The sequence below is a fragment of the Cetorhinus maximus genome, chromosome 5, assembly GCF_964194155.1.
Source record: "Cetorhinus maximus chromosome 5, sCetMax3.hap1.1, whole genome shotgun sequence".
NCBI classification, from domain to species: domain Eukaryota; kingdom Metazoa; phylum Chordata; class Chondrichthyes; order Lamniformes; family Cetorhinidae; genus Cetorhinus; species Cetorhinus maximus.
The window spans coordinates 154,056,512-154,072,360 of record NC_135883.1 but is presented as its reverse complement, the minus strand read 5'-3'; the positions used below and the strand labels follow the sequence as shown (position 1 = coordinate 154,072,360).

At 48.2% G+C, this 15,849-nt stretch overlaps 1 protein-coding gene across 1 annotated transcript in view; it reads right to left on the bottom strand.

Moving 5' to 3' along the window:
- The window catches only part of mocs1 (molybdenum cofactor synthesis 1), a 42,911-nt gene extending 27,269 nt beyond the window's left edge, over positions 1–15,642 (bottom strand). The window contains 3 exon segments of the mRNA XM_078542713.1: positions 6,870–7,037; positions 8,759–8,891; positions 15,358–15,642. Of these exon segments, the coding sequence (XP_078398839.1) occupies positions 6,870–7,037; positions 8,759–8,891; positions 15,358–15,531 (475 nt within the window). The 5' untranslated portion in view covers positions 15,532–15,642.
- Between the last annotated feature and the right edge of the window lie 207 nt (positions 15,643–15,849).

The window sequence follows — 15,849 nt, the reverse complement described above, 5'->3', positions numbered from 1 at the left end:
GCCTCCTCCTGCACTGTAACAATTCTGTGATTGTGAGAAGAGAGCGCGGTTGATGGAGGGGATTCCGCAGCTTAAGGCCTAGGCAGCTGAAGGCACAGCTGCTAACGGTGGAGTGATGGATATCGGGGACGTGCAAGTGGTTAGCATGGGAGCAGCACAGGGATGCCTGCGCTGTCAGTGTTCTGATGATACGCGTGGACAGGAGTGTTACACTGCACGGTATTTCAGAGTAACATGGGAAGTGGTTACAGCCTGATGGCTCTTTCTGATAGAGGAAAGCTGCCTGTTTACAAGCTGGAGGGGTGTTTAAAGATAAACGCTTCTCACTTTAAGGCGGAGTGAATAGAGCCAAAAACCGGAGCCGCTACCTGCTCAAGAGCGCCCTCTGGGGAGGGAAGGGTGTAAACAGGCACTTACTGAGGCCAATTAGAAGCTTCCATTGCTGCTGTTCAGGGAAGTTTGCCACTAAACTGGAGAGGGCGGGGTGGGGGTGAGGGAGTGGGGGGAAACAGGGGCTTCGGGCAGGAGCCAGAGACTAGCAGAGGGTCCCAGGGTTAAAGAGCATTACAGAAACGTGTTAACATTGGAGGCAGCTTGGGGGTTCTGGTATTACGGAGACAGCAACTGAGCGCAGCAGAGGAATTCTCGGCGTGGGAGCAGTGGGGTTATGATGAGATCAGGGGTAGAGAGATCGCAGGAGTAATGGGGCACTGAGAATGCAGTTAGGAGGGTTTCAGAGCACTGAGTGGTGGGAGGGGTAGGTCCCAACTAATGGGGGAATGGATTGTCTTGTAAGGGTTGTTTGGTATCTCACAGTGTTGTTGGGGGGTGGGGGGGTGGGGGGGAAGAGGGGGGTCTGACAATTTGCATGGTTGAACATTAAGTGTTTATTGACAACTCAACTATATACATCTCCAAGGTATAGCCCTGCATGGATGTTGTCTCCATGCTGGCTACTTCAAGGCTCTTTTACACACAGTCATGTGACTCTCTACATCACTGGTACCACATCCCCAGTCCCACATTAACCCTTGCTCTGCTAACCCTTACTCTTACACACCTCCCCCCCACCCCCTTCCACCGCACCCAAGTCTTTACTCAAACATATTTACAAAACAATCTTTACTTGCTATCCCTTCTCCACCCACACCACCGTCAAGTTTCTGACTTTACAAATTCAGACAGTCCAGAGGCTTTGTGATTCTTCCAGATCTCATCCAGGAGGAGAGGTATCTCAGTTGCTTCGAGCAAACTGCGTCAGTTCAGAGTTGAAATTGTAGTATTCGGTATTTCTGGTACTTGGGTAATTCAATTCACTTTTCCCGCTCCTTCGAACTATATTCCTCTTTATCCATCTTCTTTGATCGGATACCACGGGCTATCCCGTTCTGTCCAAAGGGGATTCATTCAGAGAAGTAGACTCGTGTTTTCTTTTTCCCACGGGGTCTTGGAAAAGCTTTAACGTTGCACAATTTTAGCCAAATATTTGTTCCCTCTTTCGTTTTCCCAATTCTTTTTCAAGCTTAGTCTCTTCACTCAGCTCAGCAGTGACTCTGGCGGGTTCAGCTGCCCATGCTTCAAAGCTCCCTCTCTGTGCGGAAGCCTCAAATCCTTTTAACAAACTTTACCTGGACATTCCGTCCTTTTCGGAATCTTTCGCCCATGGTCACTGGCTGCTCCTTAGACCAGCGGTGGGCAACCTGCGGACCATCGGTGTCCTGGCCGCGGCCCACGAGGCGTTTCGCTGACCCGCTGCTCACGGACGGGGGTTGCCAGGTTCCGCTGTCTTCCGTCCGTGTGGTTTTTCCTCCTACCGGCATTGCTAGAGTGACGTGCCCGCAAAGCAAGGGCAGGTGAAGCGAGGTGCGTGCTGACTGCATGCAATACTGACTGAGAGAGAGCCGTGCGCTCCCTCTGCGTCCAATTAAAGCGCAGCGACAGTTCCATTGGCACGCCCCGCAAATTCTAGGTACGCAAGCACAGTTAGTAAAACTACCCCACCCCAGGAGGCCGTCTTGACTACGGCACCAGTGGATTTGGGGGTGGGGGGGTGGTTGCGCTTTTTAATGTCACTTTCGCCATTAACTTAATTTGCCCCCAATTACATAAGGGACCGCACGTGCCCGATTTCAATCTTGCGGCCCGCTGAGACGGAGGAGGGCCACTACACGGCCGACTCACTAGCCCAGGTTGCCGTGGACTCTTTCAATTCGCTCACTAGGTCCTCGATTTCTTTCTTAGAATTTTTCTCCTCTGCCTTCAAAGTCTGGAATTGCTCGTCTATATTGCGCATCTCGTCTTTCACGCCCTGCAGGGTGGGTCGAAGTTCAAGAATTTAATCAGTTTGAGTTTTTAAATTTGGTATTCAGCCAACTGCTCGGATTCATCAGCAATTCCTTTTCCTGTCCCAGCATTGACTTCATTACTGTTCCTGTTAGCTTGAAGCTCGCCATTTCTGAGTTTGCCTTTTGCTACTCCCTCTGTGCTATCCTTTAAGCTCACATTCTGTAATTTCACTTCAGCGAATTGCTTGAGGCTTTTTGCACTCTTTTGTGAGAACTTCCGCTTTTTCTCGCCATTCTAGGCTCTTGGTTTTCATTTCCTCATATTATTCTTTGGACAGGTAATGCTTCTCCAAGTTTTCTTCCGAATGCGCAACCGTTTTCTTCAGCTCTGCAGTCTCTTTCCACAGAACCATAGAACACTACAGCATAGAAAAACAGGCCATTCGGCCCTTCTAGTCTGTGCCAAAATATTATTCCGCTAGTCCCATTGACCTGCACCCAGTCCATAACCCTCCAGACCTCTCCCATCCATGTATCTATCTAATTTATTCTTAAAACTTAAGAGTGAGCCCGCATTTACCACGAAAGATGGCAGCTCGTTCCACACTCTCACCACTCTCTGAGTGAAGAAGTTCCCCCTAATGTTCCCCCTAAACCTTTCACCTTTCACCCTAAAGCCATGTCCTCTCGTGTTTATCTCTCCTAATCTAAGTGGAAAGAGCCTACTTGCGTTTACTGTCTATACCCCTCATAATTTTGTAAACTTCTATCAAATCTCCCCTCATTCTTCTACGCTCCAAGGAATAAAGTCCTAACCTGTTTAATCTTTCCCTGTAATTCAACTCCTGAAGACCCGTCAACATCCTAGCAAATCTTCTCTGCACTCTTTCAATCTTACTGATATCCTTCCTGTAGTTAGGTGACCAGAACTGCACACAATACTCCAAAGCTGGCTTCACCAATGTCTTATACAACCTCACCATAACATCCCAACTCCTATACTCAATACTTTGATTTATGAAGGCCAGTATGCCAAAAGCTTTCTTTACAACCCTGTCTACCTGTGACGCCACTTTCAGGGAATTATGTATCTGAACTCCCAGATCCCTTTGTTCCTCCGCACTCCTCAGTGCCTTACCACTTACTGTGTATGTCCTACCTTAGTTTGTCCTTCCAAAATGCAACACCTCACACTTTTCTGCATTAAATTCCATCTGCCATTTTCTGGCCCATTTTTCCAGTTGGTCCAGATCCCTCTGCAAGCTTTGAAAGCCTTCCTCGCTGTCCACAACGCCTGCAATCTTAGTGTCATCAGCAAACTTGCTGATCCAATTTACCACATTATCATCCAGATCATTGATATAGACAACAAACAATGGTCCCAGCACAGATCCCTGAGGCACACCACTGGTCACAGGCCTCCAGTCTGAGAAGCAATCATCCACTACCACTCTCTGTCTTCTCCCACACAGCCAATTTCGAATCCAGTTTACAACCTCACGTGGATACCAAGTGTCTGAACTTTCTGAACTAACCTCCCATGTGGGACCTTGTCAAAGGCCTTACTAAAGTCCATGTAGACAACATCTACAGCCTTTCCTTCATCTACTTTCTTGGTAACCTCCTCGCAAAACTCTACAAGGTTCGTTAAACACGACCTACCATGCAAAAAGCCATGCTGACTATCCTTAATCAGCCCTTGGCTGTCCAAATAATTGTATATCCGATCTCTCAGAACACCTTCCAATAATTTACCTACTACTGACGTCAGGCTCACTGGCCTGTAATTACCTGGTTTACTTTTGGAGCCTTTTTTAAACAACGGAACAACATGAGCTACCCTCCAATCCTCCGGCACCTCACCCATGGCTAAGGACATTTTAAATATTTCTGCCAGGGCCCCTGCAATTTCTACACTAGTCTCCCTCAAGGTCCGAGGGAATATCATGTCAGGCCCGGGGGATTTATCTACCTTTATTCGCTGTAAGGCAGCAAGCACCTCCTCCTCTTTAATCTTATATGTTATATAATCTCTATATTAATCTTTCCTGCATCTCCTGGCTTCCTCCTGGAATAGAACACATGCCCGAGTCTTCACTGCCAACTGGTTCTTCAGTTTGGTCAGTGTGGCATTAAATTAATGTTGCCTCTTCTCGTAATTTTCCAAGGGAACAAGCTTTGTTCTGAGGGAACCTTGTAGCATGCGAGGGTCCTTCAACAGGTTTTCCTTTTCTTTGCAAAGCTCAGTTGCTTTGTTGAATTTCAAGAAAACTTGAGACAGAGTCTTCAACTTTTTTCTGCTGTTCAAGACAGTCTTCAACATGCTGTTGAAGGCTTAAGTGCTCCTTTTGCATTTGATCTTGAAGAACGATTAGCTTTTGACCTCTTGCCAACTCAAGCTGCACTTCAGTGCATCGCTTTGTCGCTACTGATAGTTCCATCACAGCTTTTTCTGAAATAGTATTCAACATCCTTTTTAAGACTTCATGTTTTTTCCAGGCGCGCGTGTTAATTCCTCAAAGAGTCTTTCAAGACAGCAACTTCTTTGCATACATTCTGCCGAACACCCTTATACTGCAGATAGAAGTAGGGAGGTTCTGTCCTGTCTGCCTGGCGGGTGGCAGGGGAGGGGGGCAGACAGGGCTTCGGTTTAACATCTATTCCGAAAGACGGCACCTCAAACAGTGCAGCACTCACTCAGTACCGCATTGGAGTGTCAGCCTTGATTTTATGCTCAAATTTCTGAAATGGGACTTGAACCCATGATCTCCTGACTGAAAGGTGGGCGGCCATGCTACTGATCGGTAGGAGTGGGAAGGTCCTGGGGTCCAGAGAGAACGATTGGGAGCACTGGGCAGCCGAGTGTCCGGCATATTAAGAGGTGGAGGAAAGAAGGGAGTTTCTTTTTCCATCACGTTCTCACCTTCTCCCACAGGTTAGCCACAGGTCCTTCTGTACTGTCAGGTGAACCCTGCCACCACGAGCTCTGAAGAAGGGTGGTACGAGCTCGAAACGTTAACTCTGTTTCTCTCTCCACGGATGCTGTCAGACCTGCTGAGCTTTTCCAGCATTTTCTGTTTTTGTTTCAGATTTCCAGCATCCGCAGTATTTTGCTTTATCCTCATCTCACCGAGCTCCTGTCCCTTACATTACTGCCTTCAGGCACTTAAGTTCACAATTTCCAAACTGGCCAACTTCTGTTGTCTTTAAAGTAAATTTCCATTAAAAATTTACCTTGTAAAATGTTCGAAACCCAATTGTTTACAAATTTTACATATAAAAATGGCTGAGGAGAGATTAAAGCATTTCGACAGCACCCCTCACAGCCTCACAACATCCCAAAACGCTTTGCCATCAATGATGACTTTTGAACTGTGGCAACCATTACAATGTAGACGACCATAACAGCCAATTTACACACAGCAAGATCCCACACACAAGGTCTCTTGTTGACGTTGGTTGAGTGATAAATATTGGTCAGGACACTGGTATGGTGTTAGCTCCCCGAGGTTTCTTAAAAATAGTGCCGTGGCATCGTTTACATCTGCCCAGCCGGGGTGCAGACAGGGCTTCGGTTTAACATCATTCCTAAAGACAGCACCTCCGACAGTGCAGCATTCACTCAGTACTGCACTGGCACCTCGGTCTTGATTTTATGCTCAAATTCCTGAGGCGGGACTTGCACCCACGATCTCTTGACTGAAAGGTCGGCGTGCATCCTACCGACTGAGCTAAACTAGCATTTATAAGTCTTAAAGAGGGTTTGGACTTTAGCAAAGAAAAATAAACAAAAAAAAGTGGCAAGGGAAAACTATTTAGCAGGTAGGTTATCCCAACGCCCATGCAGAGAACACTTGGTTCATTCGATAACTGCCCAGGTCATTGAGCTGGGGGCTCTGTTTATAGGGAATTGCAGATACAGGCCAGTGCTCCATCGTTGATTGGTGCTGTGTGTTTAACATGGAGATGGTCTTTGAACAGAGCAAACTGGGCCCTTAACAAAAGGAATTTGTCAGTAACGCCTCCGCTAATGCTGGCAGCAGCCTTGTCTCCCAGTTAGAAGGTTATAGGTTCATTGTCCCACTCCAGAGACTTGAGTGCAAAAAATCCAGGCTGACACTCCAGTGCGGTACTGAGGGAGTGCTGCTCTGTCAGAGGAGCAGTCTTTTGGATATGATGTTAAACCAGGGACCTGGTTGTCCTCTCAAGTCCCTTGGTACCATTTCAAGGAACAGCAGGGGAGTTATCTTGGGTGCCTGGCCAATACTTGCTCCTCAATCAACATCACAAACTGATGATCTGGTCATAATAATGTTTCAGTTTGTGGGGGGCTTGCTGTGCAAGACTGGCTGCCATACTTCCGACATTACAATTCTATGTTAATGGCCCCAAAGAATATTGGGATGGCCTGAAGTTGTGAAAGGCACTATAGAAACGCAAGGTCTTTGTTTCTTTAGCTTTAAGGAGGCGTGCGTTTGAGACTGCCGCCCAGCCAGGACAACTTTCCAAGTTTCACTCACACCCACTGGACGTGAGGTGTCACACAACATAACCTGCACCATTTGAAGGCACATCCTAACTTACCCACAATTTGCACCACATCAGGCCTGATGAGTGGCTCGCCGCCTGTCAGTCGGATCTTATCGACTCCTTCCCTCACAAAGAGCCCGGCCAGGGTAACGATCTCCTCGGCGGTGAGCAGCTGCGATTTAGGGGTGAGCTTCACCCCTTCCTCGGGCATGCAGTACTGACCTGCGGGGGGAGAGCAGAAAGGACCGGGACATCAATCACCAACATCTGAGGAAAGGGCCAGGATAGGAGTCCATCCTCCAACAACAGGAAAACAAAGCAGCACAATGGGAGAGACGGATAAAACGGGGAAACATGGAATGGCAGAGCACAGAAGGCACGGCGGACAATTCTATCCGGACCAGCCCTTCGACAGGGCTGTGCAAACTTACACTTGATTCGTATATTTTGTCAACGCTCACGTGGCCTAGAGGCCCAGTGAGAGTCAGTGCAGGCGGAACTGTGCTCCAATGAGAGTCAATGCCGATAATGTTAGTGGTTCGACCCCTCCCGTGGGCACAATTTGTCCTTTATTTGTCAAGTGTGAGGGCAAAACATCAACGTAGCTCGTTACTGGGCTGTAAAGTCAATGTTTCATCGTCAGGTTTTTTTGTGTATGTGATCGGGGTTGGTGGAGGCGGGGGGGAGTGGATTTTAATATGCTGTCACAGAGAGGGAATTTTCTTTTTGCTTTGGGCACCCGGTTCCAGTATCCGGCTCACTCAGGTAGAGTGTGTCACACACGAACGTACAAATGAGGAGGAGAAGGCCATTCAGCCCTTCGAACCCGCTCCACCATTTGATAAAATCATGGCTGATCTGATTGTGGCCTCAACTCCACTCTCCTTTCTAATCCCGATCATTTTTAACTCCCTTGTCAAGCAAGAATCTATAACTCAGCCTCAAAAATATTCAATGGCCCAACCTCCACCAATCTCTCCGGGAGACCAGGGTTCTAAAGGCTAATAATCCTGAGAGAAAATATTTCTCCTCACCCCCGTCTTAAATGGGAGACCCCTTTTAAAATGTGTCCCCCAGTTCTCGTCCCTCCCACAAGGGGAATCATCCTTTCAGCATCCACCTTGCCTAGACCCCTCAGGACCTTCAATAAGATCACCTCTCATTCTTCTAAACTCCAGTGGATACAGGCCCAACCTATCCAACCTTTCCTCATAGGATAAACCCCTCTTTCCAGGGATCAGTCGAGTGAACCTTCTCTGAACTGCTTCCAATGTAACAATGCAATTATATCCTTTCTTAAATAAGACCACCAAAACTGTACACAGTACTCCAGATGTGGTCTCATCAATACCTTACACAACGGTGGCAAAACATCCCGACTTTTATGTTCCATTCCCTTTGCGATAAATAACAACATTCCATCTGCCTTCCTAATCACTTGCTGCATCTGCATGCTAACTTTTCTGCGATTCACGTACCAGGACACCCAGGTCCCTCGGTACCTGAAGAGTTCTGCAATCCCGAATTAAATAATATGCTGTTTTTTTTCATTCTCTAATTAGGCTCAGTCCCAAACTCAGGAGAGCAGCACCTGGCACCTCAAACCCACTCCGCCATCTTAACCCCTTCATGCTCACATCAATCGCCCCCTCACCCCCGCCCTCCCCCCTGCGGGAGGCAGTTAAATGGAACCTTACACATTCAGACAATGTAGGGCAACTTTATTCTGCACCGGGTGGGGCTATAGCTGCGCCTAATGACTCTTTCGGGAAAATGTCCCATTCTACAGCACGGACACCGATCGTTCTGTCGACTGTGCTGAAAAATAAAATCGACAATTTGAAATACCAAACGACTTGCGCCCGATCACAGCGTCTGATACTTTACCAGGCGAGTTGACTCTGCTGGTCAGCAGGTCGTGGAAGGGCTAAAGCTGAACTTACATCGCAGGTTGCACTTCTCGGTCAGGGAGATGCGGAGGTAGCTGTGCTGCCTCCCAAAGCTGTCCGTCAGGAAGGCGGAGAAAGGCAGTGGGTCACGGAGGAAGCGACGCCTCGTCTCAAGGTCCAGCTGCTCCTGAAAAGGAAACGGAGGCTGTGATGAGGGGAGGAAACCAGCTTTCACGTCGCGTCTACAGGCTGCCTTCGCAGCCAAGTCATGCTACAGTCCAATGAGAGCTCGTCAGGGCAAGAGGGAAGGTGGGGGAGGGTGGGGGTGGGAGAGAGAGAGAGAGAGAGACAGGATTCAAGGGAAACAGACACACGCTCAGGAAAGACAATAAAAGGGACAGGGATAGATAAAGGCACACACTTACATGCACTCAGGAAAGGGATAAAAGTGTAATGGCGCTTTGGTGTGGGAGAGATAACCCCGTGAGAATCCACTTCACTATCTGATAACGTTCAGAGTTAAGAACAGTCGTCCAGGTGACCAAACGACCTCTCCAGAGTACTGGACTTTGGATTAATCAAGGGAAGTGGCAAAGTGAAGGGCAAGAGCACAGAGACCTCACAGATTACTGAAAACGATTACAAACATTACCAGGACACATGGTGACATTTTAGCACATGCACAACTCATAGCCAAACTAGTTACGGTCAGCAATAGTGACTCATTTCTCAGAAACAGCTGTCCAACAAAATGACGTTGGTTTCCCGGTTCACCACTGTCTTCCTCAAAGTCCTTATCAATCCTGTCGTGAACTTGCAGTTGAACGGCCCCTTCCCGGAGTTTTCAAACAAAAACTGACCCCCCAAGCCACACGAGGGCTGTGACAGGCGACGAAAAGCTTGGCCAAGGTGGCAGGTTGAAGTGAGCATCTTCGAGCAGAGAGCAGTAGAAAGGAGGAAAGGAAGGCTTATCGAAGAAATGCCTGGAGCTTGAAGTCCAGGCTGCTGTTGGAGTAATTTGAAGCAAGGCTGTGCGAGCGAGGACAAAAACGAAGAAGCACAGAGATCTCGGAGAGTTGACACTCCAAAGGGTGACTTCTGGACTTACTGCAGGTCGAAGGCAGCGAGACAGATGACGAACACTTGTACCTAAGAAATAGGAACAAGAGCAGGCTATTCAGCCCCTCGAGCCTGCTCCGCCATTCAATAAGATCATGGCTGATCTTGTGTTTCGATTTCCACATTCCCATCTAACCCCGACATAACCTTTGATTCCCTTGCCTAACAAGAATCTATCTACCTCTGCCTTAAAAATATTCAGTGACCCCGCCTCCACCACCTTCTGAGGCAGAGAATTCCAAAGTCGCACAACCCTCTGAGAGAAAAAATTCTCCTCATCACTGTCCTAAAAGGGTGACCCCTAAAGCTGAGGCTGTTACATGACAGAAAGACTGCCTTTCGCTTATATCACATTTTTTTTTTGCCAAATGTCAGCATGTCACAGAGTGCTTTATAACCAAGGAAGTATCTCTGCAACGGAGTCACTGGTGTAATGTAGGACTGGTGTCCACACCGGCTATTCTCACTCCACGCGAGCAATGCTCAATAGATTTGACTCCATGACAGTCTGACCAACATTTTGTTTAGGAACGTGTAGAACAATAGTGTAGCTGCCAATCCCAGTTTGGTTATAGTCCCATCGCCCAAGGGAAAACTGGTTCTTCCCTTTCAGATGTCAGGTTCCATGTCTTGTACTTACATTACATTTTGTTTCTAGTCCAGCCTATCCCCGACCCCAACACCCCAACCACCTTTGGCTCAAGTCAATTGAACATGACCCCAAATACCGTACGCTCATTGCTCAGGTGGCTGCATTTATAGAGCGCTGAGGGCACTTCACAGAGGTGTTACCAAACAAAGTTTGACACCGAGCCATGTGGCGACTTGGTCAAAGAGGCAGGTTTTAAGCAGCGTCCTAAAAGAGGTGGAGAGGTGTATGGAGGGAATTCCAGAGCTCGAGGTCAACCCAAGCGATAATGGACAAGCGAGCAGAATTAGAAGCACACAGATTGCCTGGAGGGTTGTGGCCTGCGGGACATTACAGAGATAGGAAGGGGTGAAGGCATGGGGAAGGATTTGAAAACAAAGATAAGATTTCACAAGCTGAAGCATCTTCAGGCCATGGGCTGATGTAGGCTAGTGAGTACAGGGATGACGGGTGAACGGCCACAAGTTGGCGCGTAAGGGGCAGAGATTTGGACAAGTCCAGTTTAAGGAGGGTGTGTGAGGTAGAGAAGCTGGCCAGGCCTGCCTTGGAATAGTGGAGTCTGGGGATAACAAAGGCACGGGTGAGAGTCTCAGCAGCAAATGAGCTGAAGCAGGGGCAGAGGCCGGCGATGTTATGGAGGTGGAAGTAGGTGGTGTTCGTGATATTGAAGAGGACTGGAAGCTCAGCTCAGGGTCAAAGCGAACGCCAAGCTAGGGAACATCGCCACAGCTTCTGGGTCTTTTCACAACATTCGGATAGAAAAAAAAATCACATAAACCATTTTTTACTGCGTTCTTTGGCATGGGAAAAAAACGTTCCGTGCACACAGGCCTCTTTACCCTCCCAAACCAAAGAGAAATCATTAAACCTTTGCCAAAGAGCTCGTCATTGTGTCAGCCCCCCGCCCCCCCCCCCCCGCCCCCCCCCCCCACCCCCCCCGCCCCCCCCCCCCACCCCCCCTACCCCCCCACCCCTTTAAGCAGGAACCAGATTCGCCAGCTCTCACTCATGAGATGTGGGACCATTCAACTTGCTTTAGAGTTAATTTCACACATCTCTTTTGTATAAACGCAGCTCCATCTTATTAAAATAGTGGGGGGGTGGGGGGAGAGGGGCCCTGCAAATATTATCACAGATCCACAGGCTGTCTCGCAAACACTGACACTTTCCAAACACCCCAAGCCAATATTGACATACTTCTGGGAACTCTCTACAATTACTGGCACACTGCTGGGAACCTTTTCCTCTTCGATTGTCAGTAAACTCTTGGCAGTCACCACCCAATACACATAAACACATCCTGGAACAACACTGATACCGTCCGTTAAAATCCAATCCAAATCCTGGCCCAATCGTGGAGACACTTCGCAAACACGGAACCTCCTCCGTTCCCACTTCCTACACTGGCTTCTGCAAGGCAATTCTCCTTTGGGGTAGCCGATGACCCCCTCCCCACATTCAGACAATTTTAAAAAAAATGCCCTATGACCAATGCAACAGTCTTGGAGGGAGGAAATCCAAAGTGGCAACACTTTCACCTCCGAGTCAGCAGGTCATGGCTTCAAGTCCCACTCCTGGAGCTGTTGAGCACGCTATCCAGGCCAACACTCCCAGCACGGTGCTGAGGGAGTGCAGCACTTTCAGATGAGATGTTAAACTGAGGCCCCATCTGCCCCACATTATAGGAACATAAGAGATAGGGGCAGGAGCAGGTCATTTGGCTCCTCGGTCATGGTTGGTCTGGTCAAGGCCTCAACGCCACTTTCCTGCCTTCGCCTAAGAACCTTCGGCTACCTCAGAAATCTAATTCAGCCTAGAGTATATTCAATGGCCCAGCCTCCACTGATCTCCGAGGTAGGGAATTCCAAAGGTTAATAACCCTCAGAGAAGAAATTCCTCCTCATCTCTGTTTTAAATGGAAGACGTCTTATTCTGGAATTATATCCCCTCATTCTAGATTACCCAAGGGGGGAAACATTCTCCCAACATCTACCCTGTCAAGTTCCCTCGCAATCTTATTGGTCTCAATAAGGTCACCTCCCATTCTTCTAAACTCTAATGAGTATAGGTCCAACCGGCTCAATCTGTTCTCATAAGACAGCCTCAGCATCCCAGGAATCAATCTAGTTAGCCTTCGCTGAACTGCCTACAATGCGAGTATGATTGGCACCCTTCCATCTGTGAGAGATAATGGGAATGCAGCCTCAGGTCTTTGGTGAGGTCAGATGATGTCAATGCAAGTATATTCCCCCTTACTGAAGGAGGCCAAACCTGTATACTACACTCCAAGAGTGGTCTCATTAATGCCCTGTACAGCTGTAGCAAGGCTTCCCTATTTTTAACACTCCATCTCTCTTGCAACCAACATTCCTTTCGCATTCGTAATTAGTTGCTGTCCCCACACGTCAACGTTTTGTGATTCATGTATTAGGAAACCGAGATTCTTCTGTCCCACAGTATTTCTCCATTTTAATAATATTCTGCTTTTCCCCATTCTTTCAGCCAAAGTGGACAACCTCTCAGGTGGCACTATTTCTGGAAGAGACGGGGAGTTCCCCCAGTGTCAATATCCCCAAATCAACATCACAAAGATTATTTGGTCACTTTTCCACGTTACTGTTTTGTGGGAGCTTGCTGTACGCAAACTGTCTGCCTCATTTTCAAAAAGACAACAGTGCAGTAAAGTACTTCGACAGTTGTAAAGTGCTTTGGGGCAGTCTGAAGCAAGTTCTTGCTTCAATACCTCCGAGCAAAGTGTGGAATTTTCAAAGCACTTTCTGTTCCCTGATCTCACTGCCAACATTTCCCCAGCAGTGACTGTTTGGATATCTGTTGCTGAAGCTAACTGGTCACACGTCCTCCTCCCTTCCCCACCCCAACCGACCACCCCCCTTTCCAACAAGGATTTATTCCATTCTTCCAGTTTCTCTATCAGAGGTTAGGAATCCTGCGGCGAGTAACTCACCTCCCAACTCCCCAAAGCCTGTCCACCATCTACAAGGCACAAGTCAGGAGTTGTGATGGAATACTCCCCACTTGCCTGGATGAGTGCAGCTCCCACAACACTCAAGAAGCTTGACACCATCCAGGACAAAGCAGCAGGCTTGACTGGCACCACATCTACAAACAGTCACTCCCTCCATCACCGACACACAGTAGCAGCAGTGTGTACCATCTACAAGATGCACTGCAGGAACTCACCAAGGCTCCCTAGACAGCACCTTCCAAACCCATGACCACTGCCACCTAGAAGGACAAGGGCAGCAAACAGATGGGAACATCATTCTGGAACTCCCTTCCTAACAGCGCTGTGGATGTACCTACACCACATGGATAGCAATGATTCAAGGCAGCAGCTCACCACCACCTTCCCAAGGGCAATTAGGGATGGTCAATATTCCCACATTCCATAAATGAATAAAAAAAATCCGTTCAGTGTAGTAATTATGGTTGTATTTAGTGTAATGTACCTTTAAGAATAAAACGTGTAAAGCAAGATCACATGATCTGTAGTAACCAATAGGAGAGTGGCGCAGGCAACCTCAGCAGTCAGTGTAGAAGTAAGAGTTGGAGTTGAAAGCACATGTGTAGTTGCTGAGTATATTGTAAATAAACTTAATGTTTCCGCCCAAGAAGTGTCTGCTGACCAAGTCTATCATTCATAGCACAACTCAACCACCCCACAACATTCAGATAACGGCACCTTCCATGCCAGCGCTTCCGATATATTTTCCTGTTCCCTCAACCATGGATTTAACTCCCCTTTCAGCATTCAGAAAGGACCGTTCCCTGGATCACACCCTGGTCCACTCCTTTATCACCCCATCCCCTTTCCACAGCACCTTTCCATGTAAGCGCAGGACATGCAACGCCCTTCCTTTTATCTCCTCGCTGTCCAGCGTCCCAAACACTCCCTCCAAGTGATCAGCGATTTAATCGTACTGCTTTCAATTTAGTGTACTATATTTGCCGCTTACAGCGTGGTCTCCTCTACGGGGAGACCAAACACAGGTGGGGTGACCACTTTATGGAACACCTCTGTTCAGTCCGCAAGTGTGATGCCAAGCTTTCAGCCCTGGGAGTGGGAGATGGGAGCAAGGTGGAGAATTGAAATATCATTCCCACTCTGTCCCTTCTGTCCTCGTCCTCCAATGAAACTCAACGCAAGCTCGAGGAACAGCATCACACCTTCCACCGGCCACTTCACAGCCTTAACTGTCAGGTCGGAAACTCAGCTCCCACTTATTCCGGACAGCAGCTGTTGGGAAAGATTCTGTTTTTCCCCATTTACACATACAATTTTCCCGCAGTACAACAGTGACCACAATTTCAAAAGTACTTCACTGGCCGTAGAGCACTTTGACACATCAGGTGGTTGTGTAAAGTGCTATACAAATGCAAGTCTTTTACTTTCTCCTCTCGCCCCATCTATTGGTTCCTTGTTTTATTGCCATCCCTTTTACCCTGCACTTTCACCCCTTTGATCTTTTAATCTCTGCTGACATTCACTCTTATCACCAACTTTCCCTTTTGTTCTTTCCTACAACCACCATGTCCCAACCCCCACCCTTCCCCCTCCTGGTTTTGGCTTCAACCCGTTACACCCTTTAACTCTCATCCAGTTCTGATAAAAGTTCAACATAGAGTCTGTTTTAAAAACACTAACTCTCCAATGTTGCTTTCCCCCCCCCCTCCAGTCTTTCCTATTTATTATTATTTTATTTATCCAGTCTTTAAAAAAAAAAGCAGAATCTGGAGCTGAACATTGCCAGCTTTCAGCACAAGTCCTGGGGTTAACATAAGCAAGGGGGAGGAGGTGGGGTACAGCGAACCAGCTCTACCTCTGATCAACACAAGGAGTGAAAAAGATACTTTGCAAACTCACTTCTACAGCGACCCTCTTCGATGCAGGCTCTGGCTGCGGGGCACTGGCCGCACATTTTGCCCGGATTGAGGAGCTCCCGCTACGAAGCCGGTGCCCCCAAGCCTGCTTGGCTGCCCTGTGCAGGTGGGCAGCCGGAGAGCAGGAGCTGCGCACCGCCGCTGATGCCAGACCCATGATTCGCACTGCTCCGTGTTTCCACAGCCGACTGGAACCCCGAGCCGGGCATCACCTGTCAATCAAAGCGGCGTTGGGGGGGGCGGCGCGGCTCCAGCGCGCATGCTCTCCGGCGCCCTGCATTCTGGGACTTGTAGTCCCTTCGGAGCACAATCGCCAGTGAAAGCCATTAGCCGAGGAGAGGGTGGGAACTACATTTACTGCCAGCGCTCCTTCGGAACCTTTTCACAAAGCGCAAACATTGGGGCTGCCAAAGGATATGGCCTTATTTGGAAGGAGATTTTTTTTTCCCCACGTTGTTTATTTGTCTGAGAAACG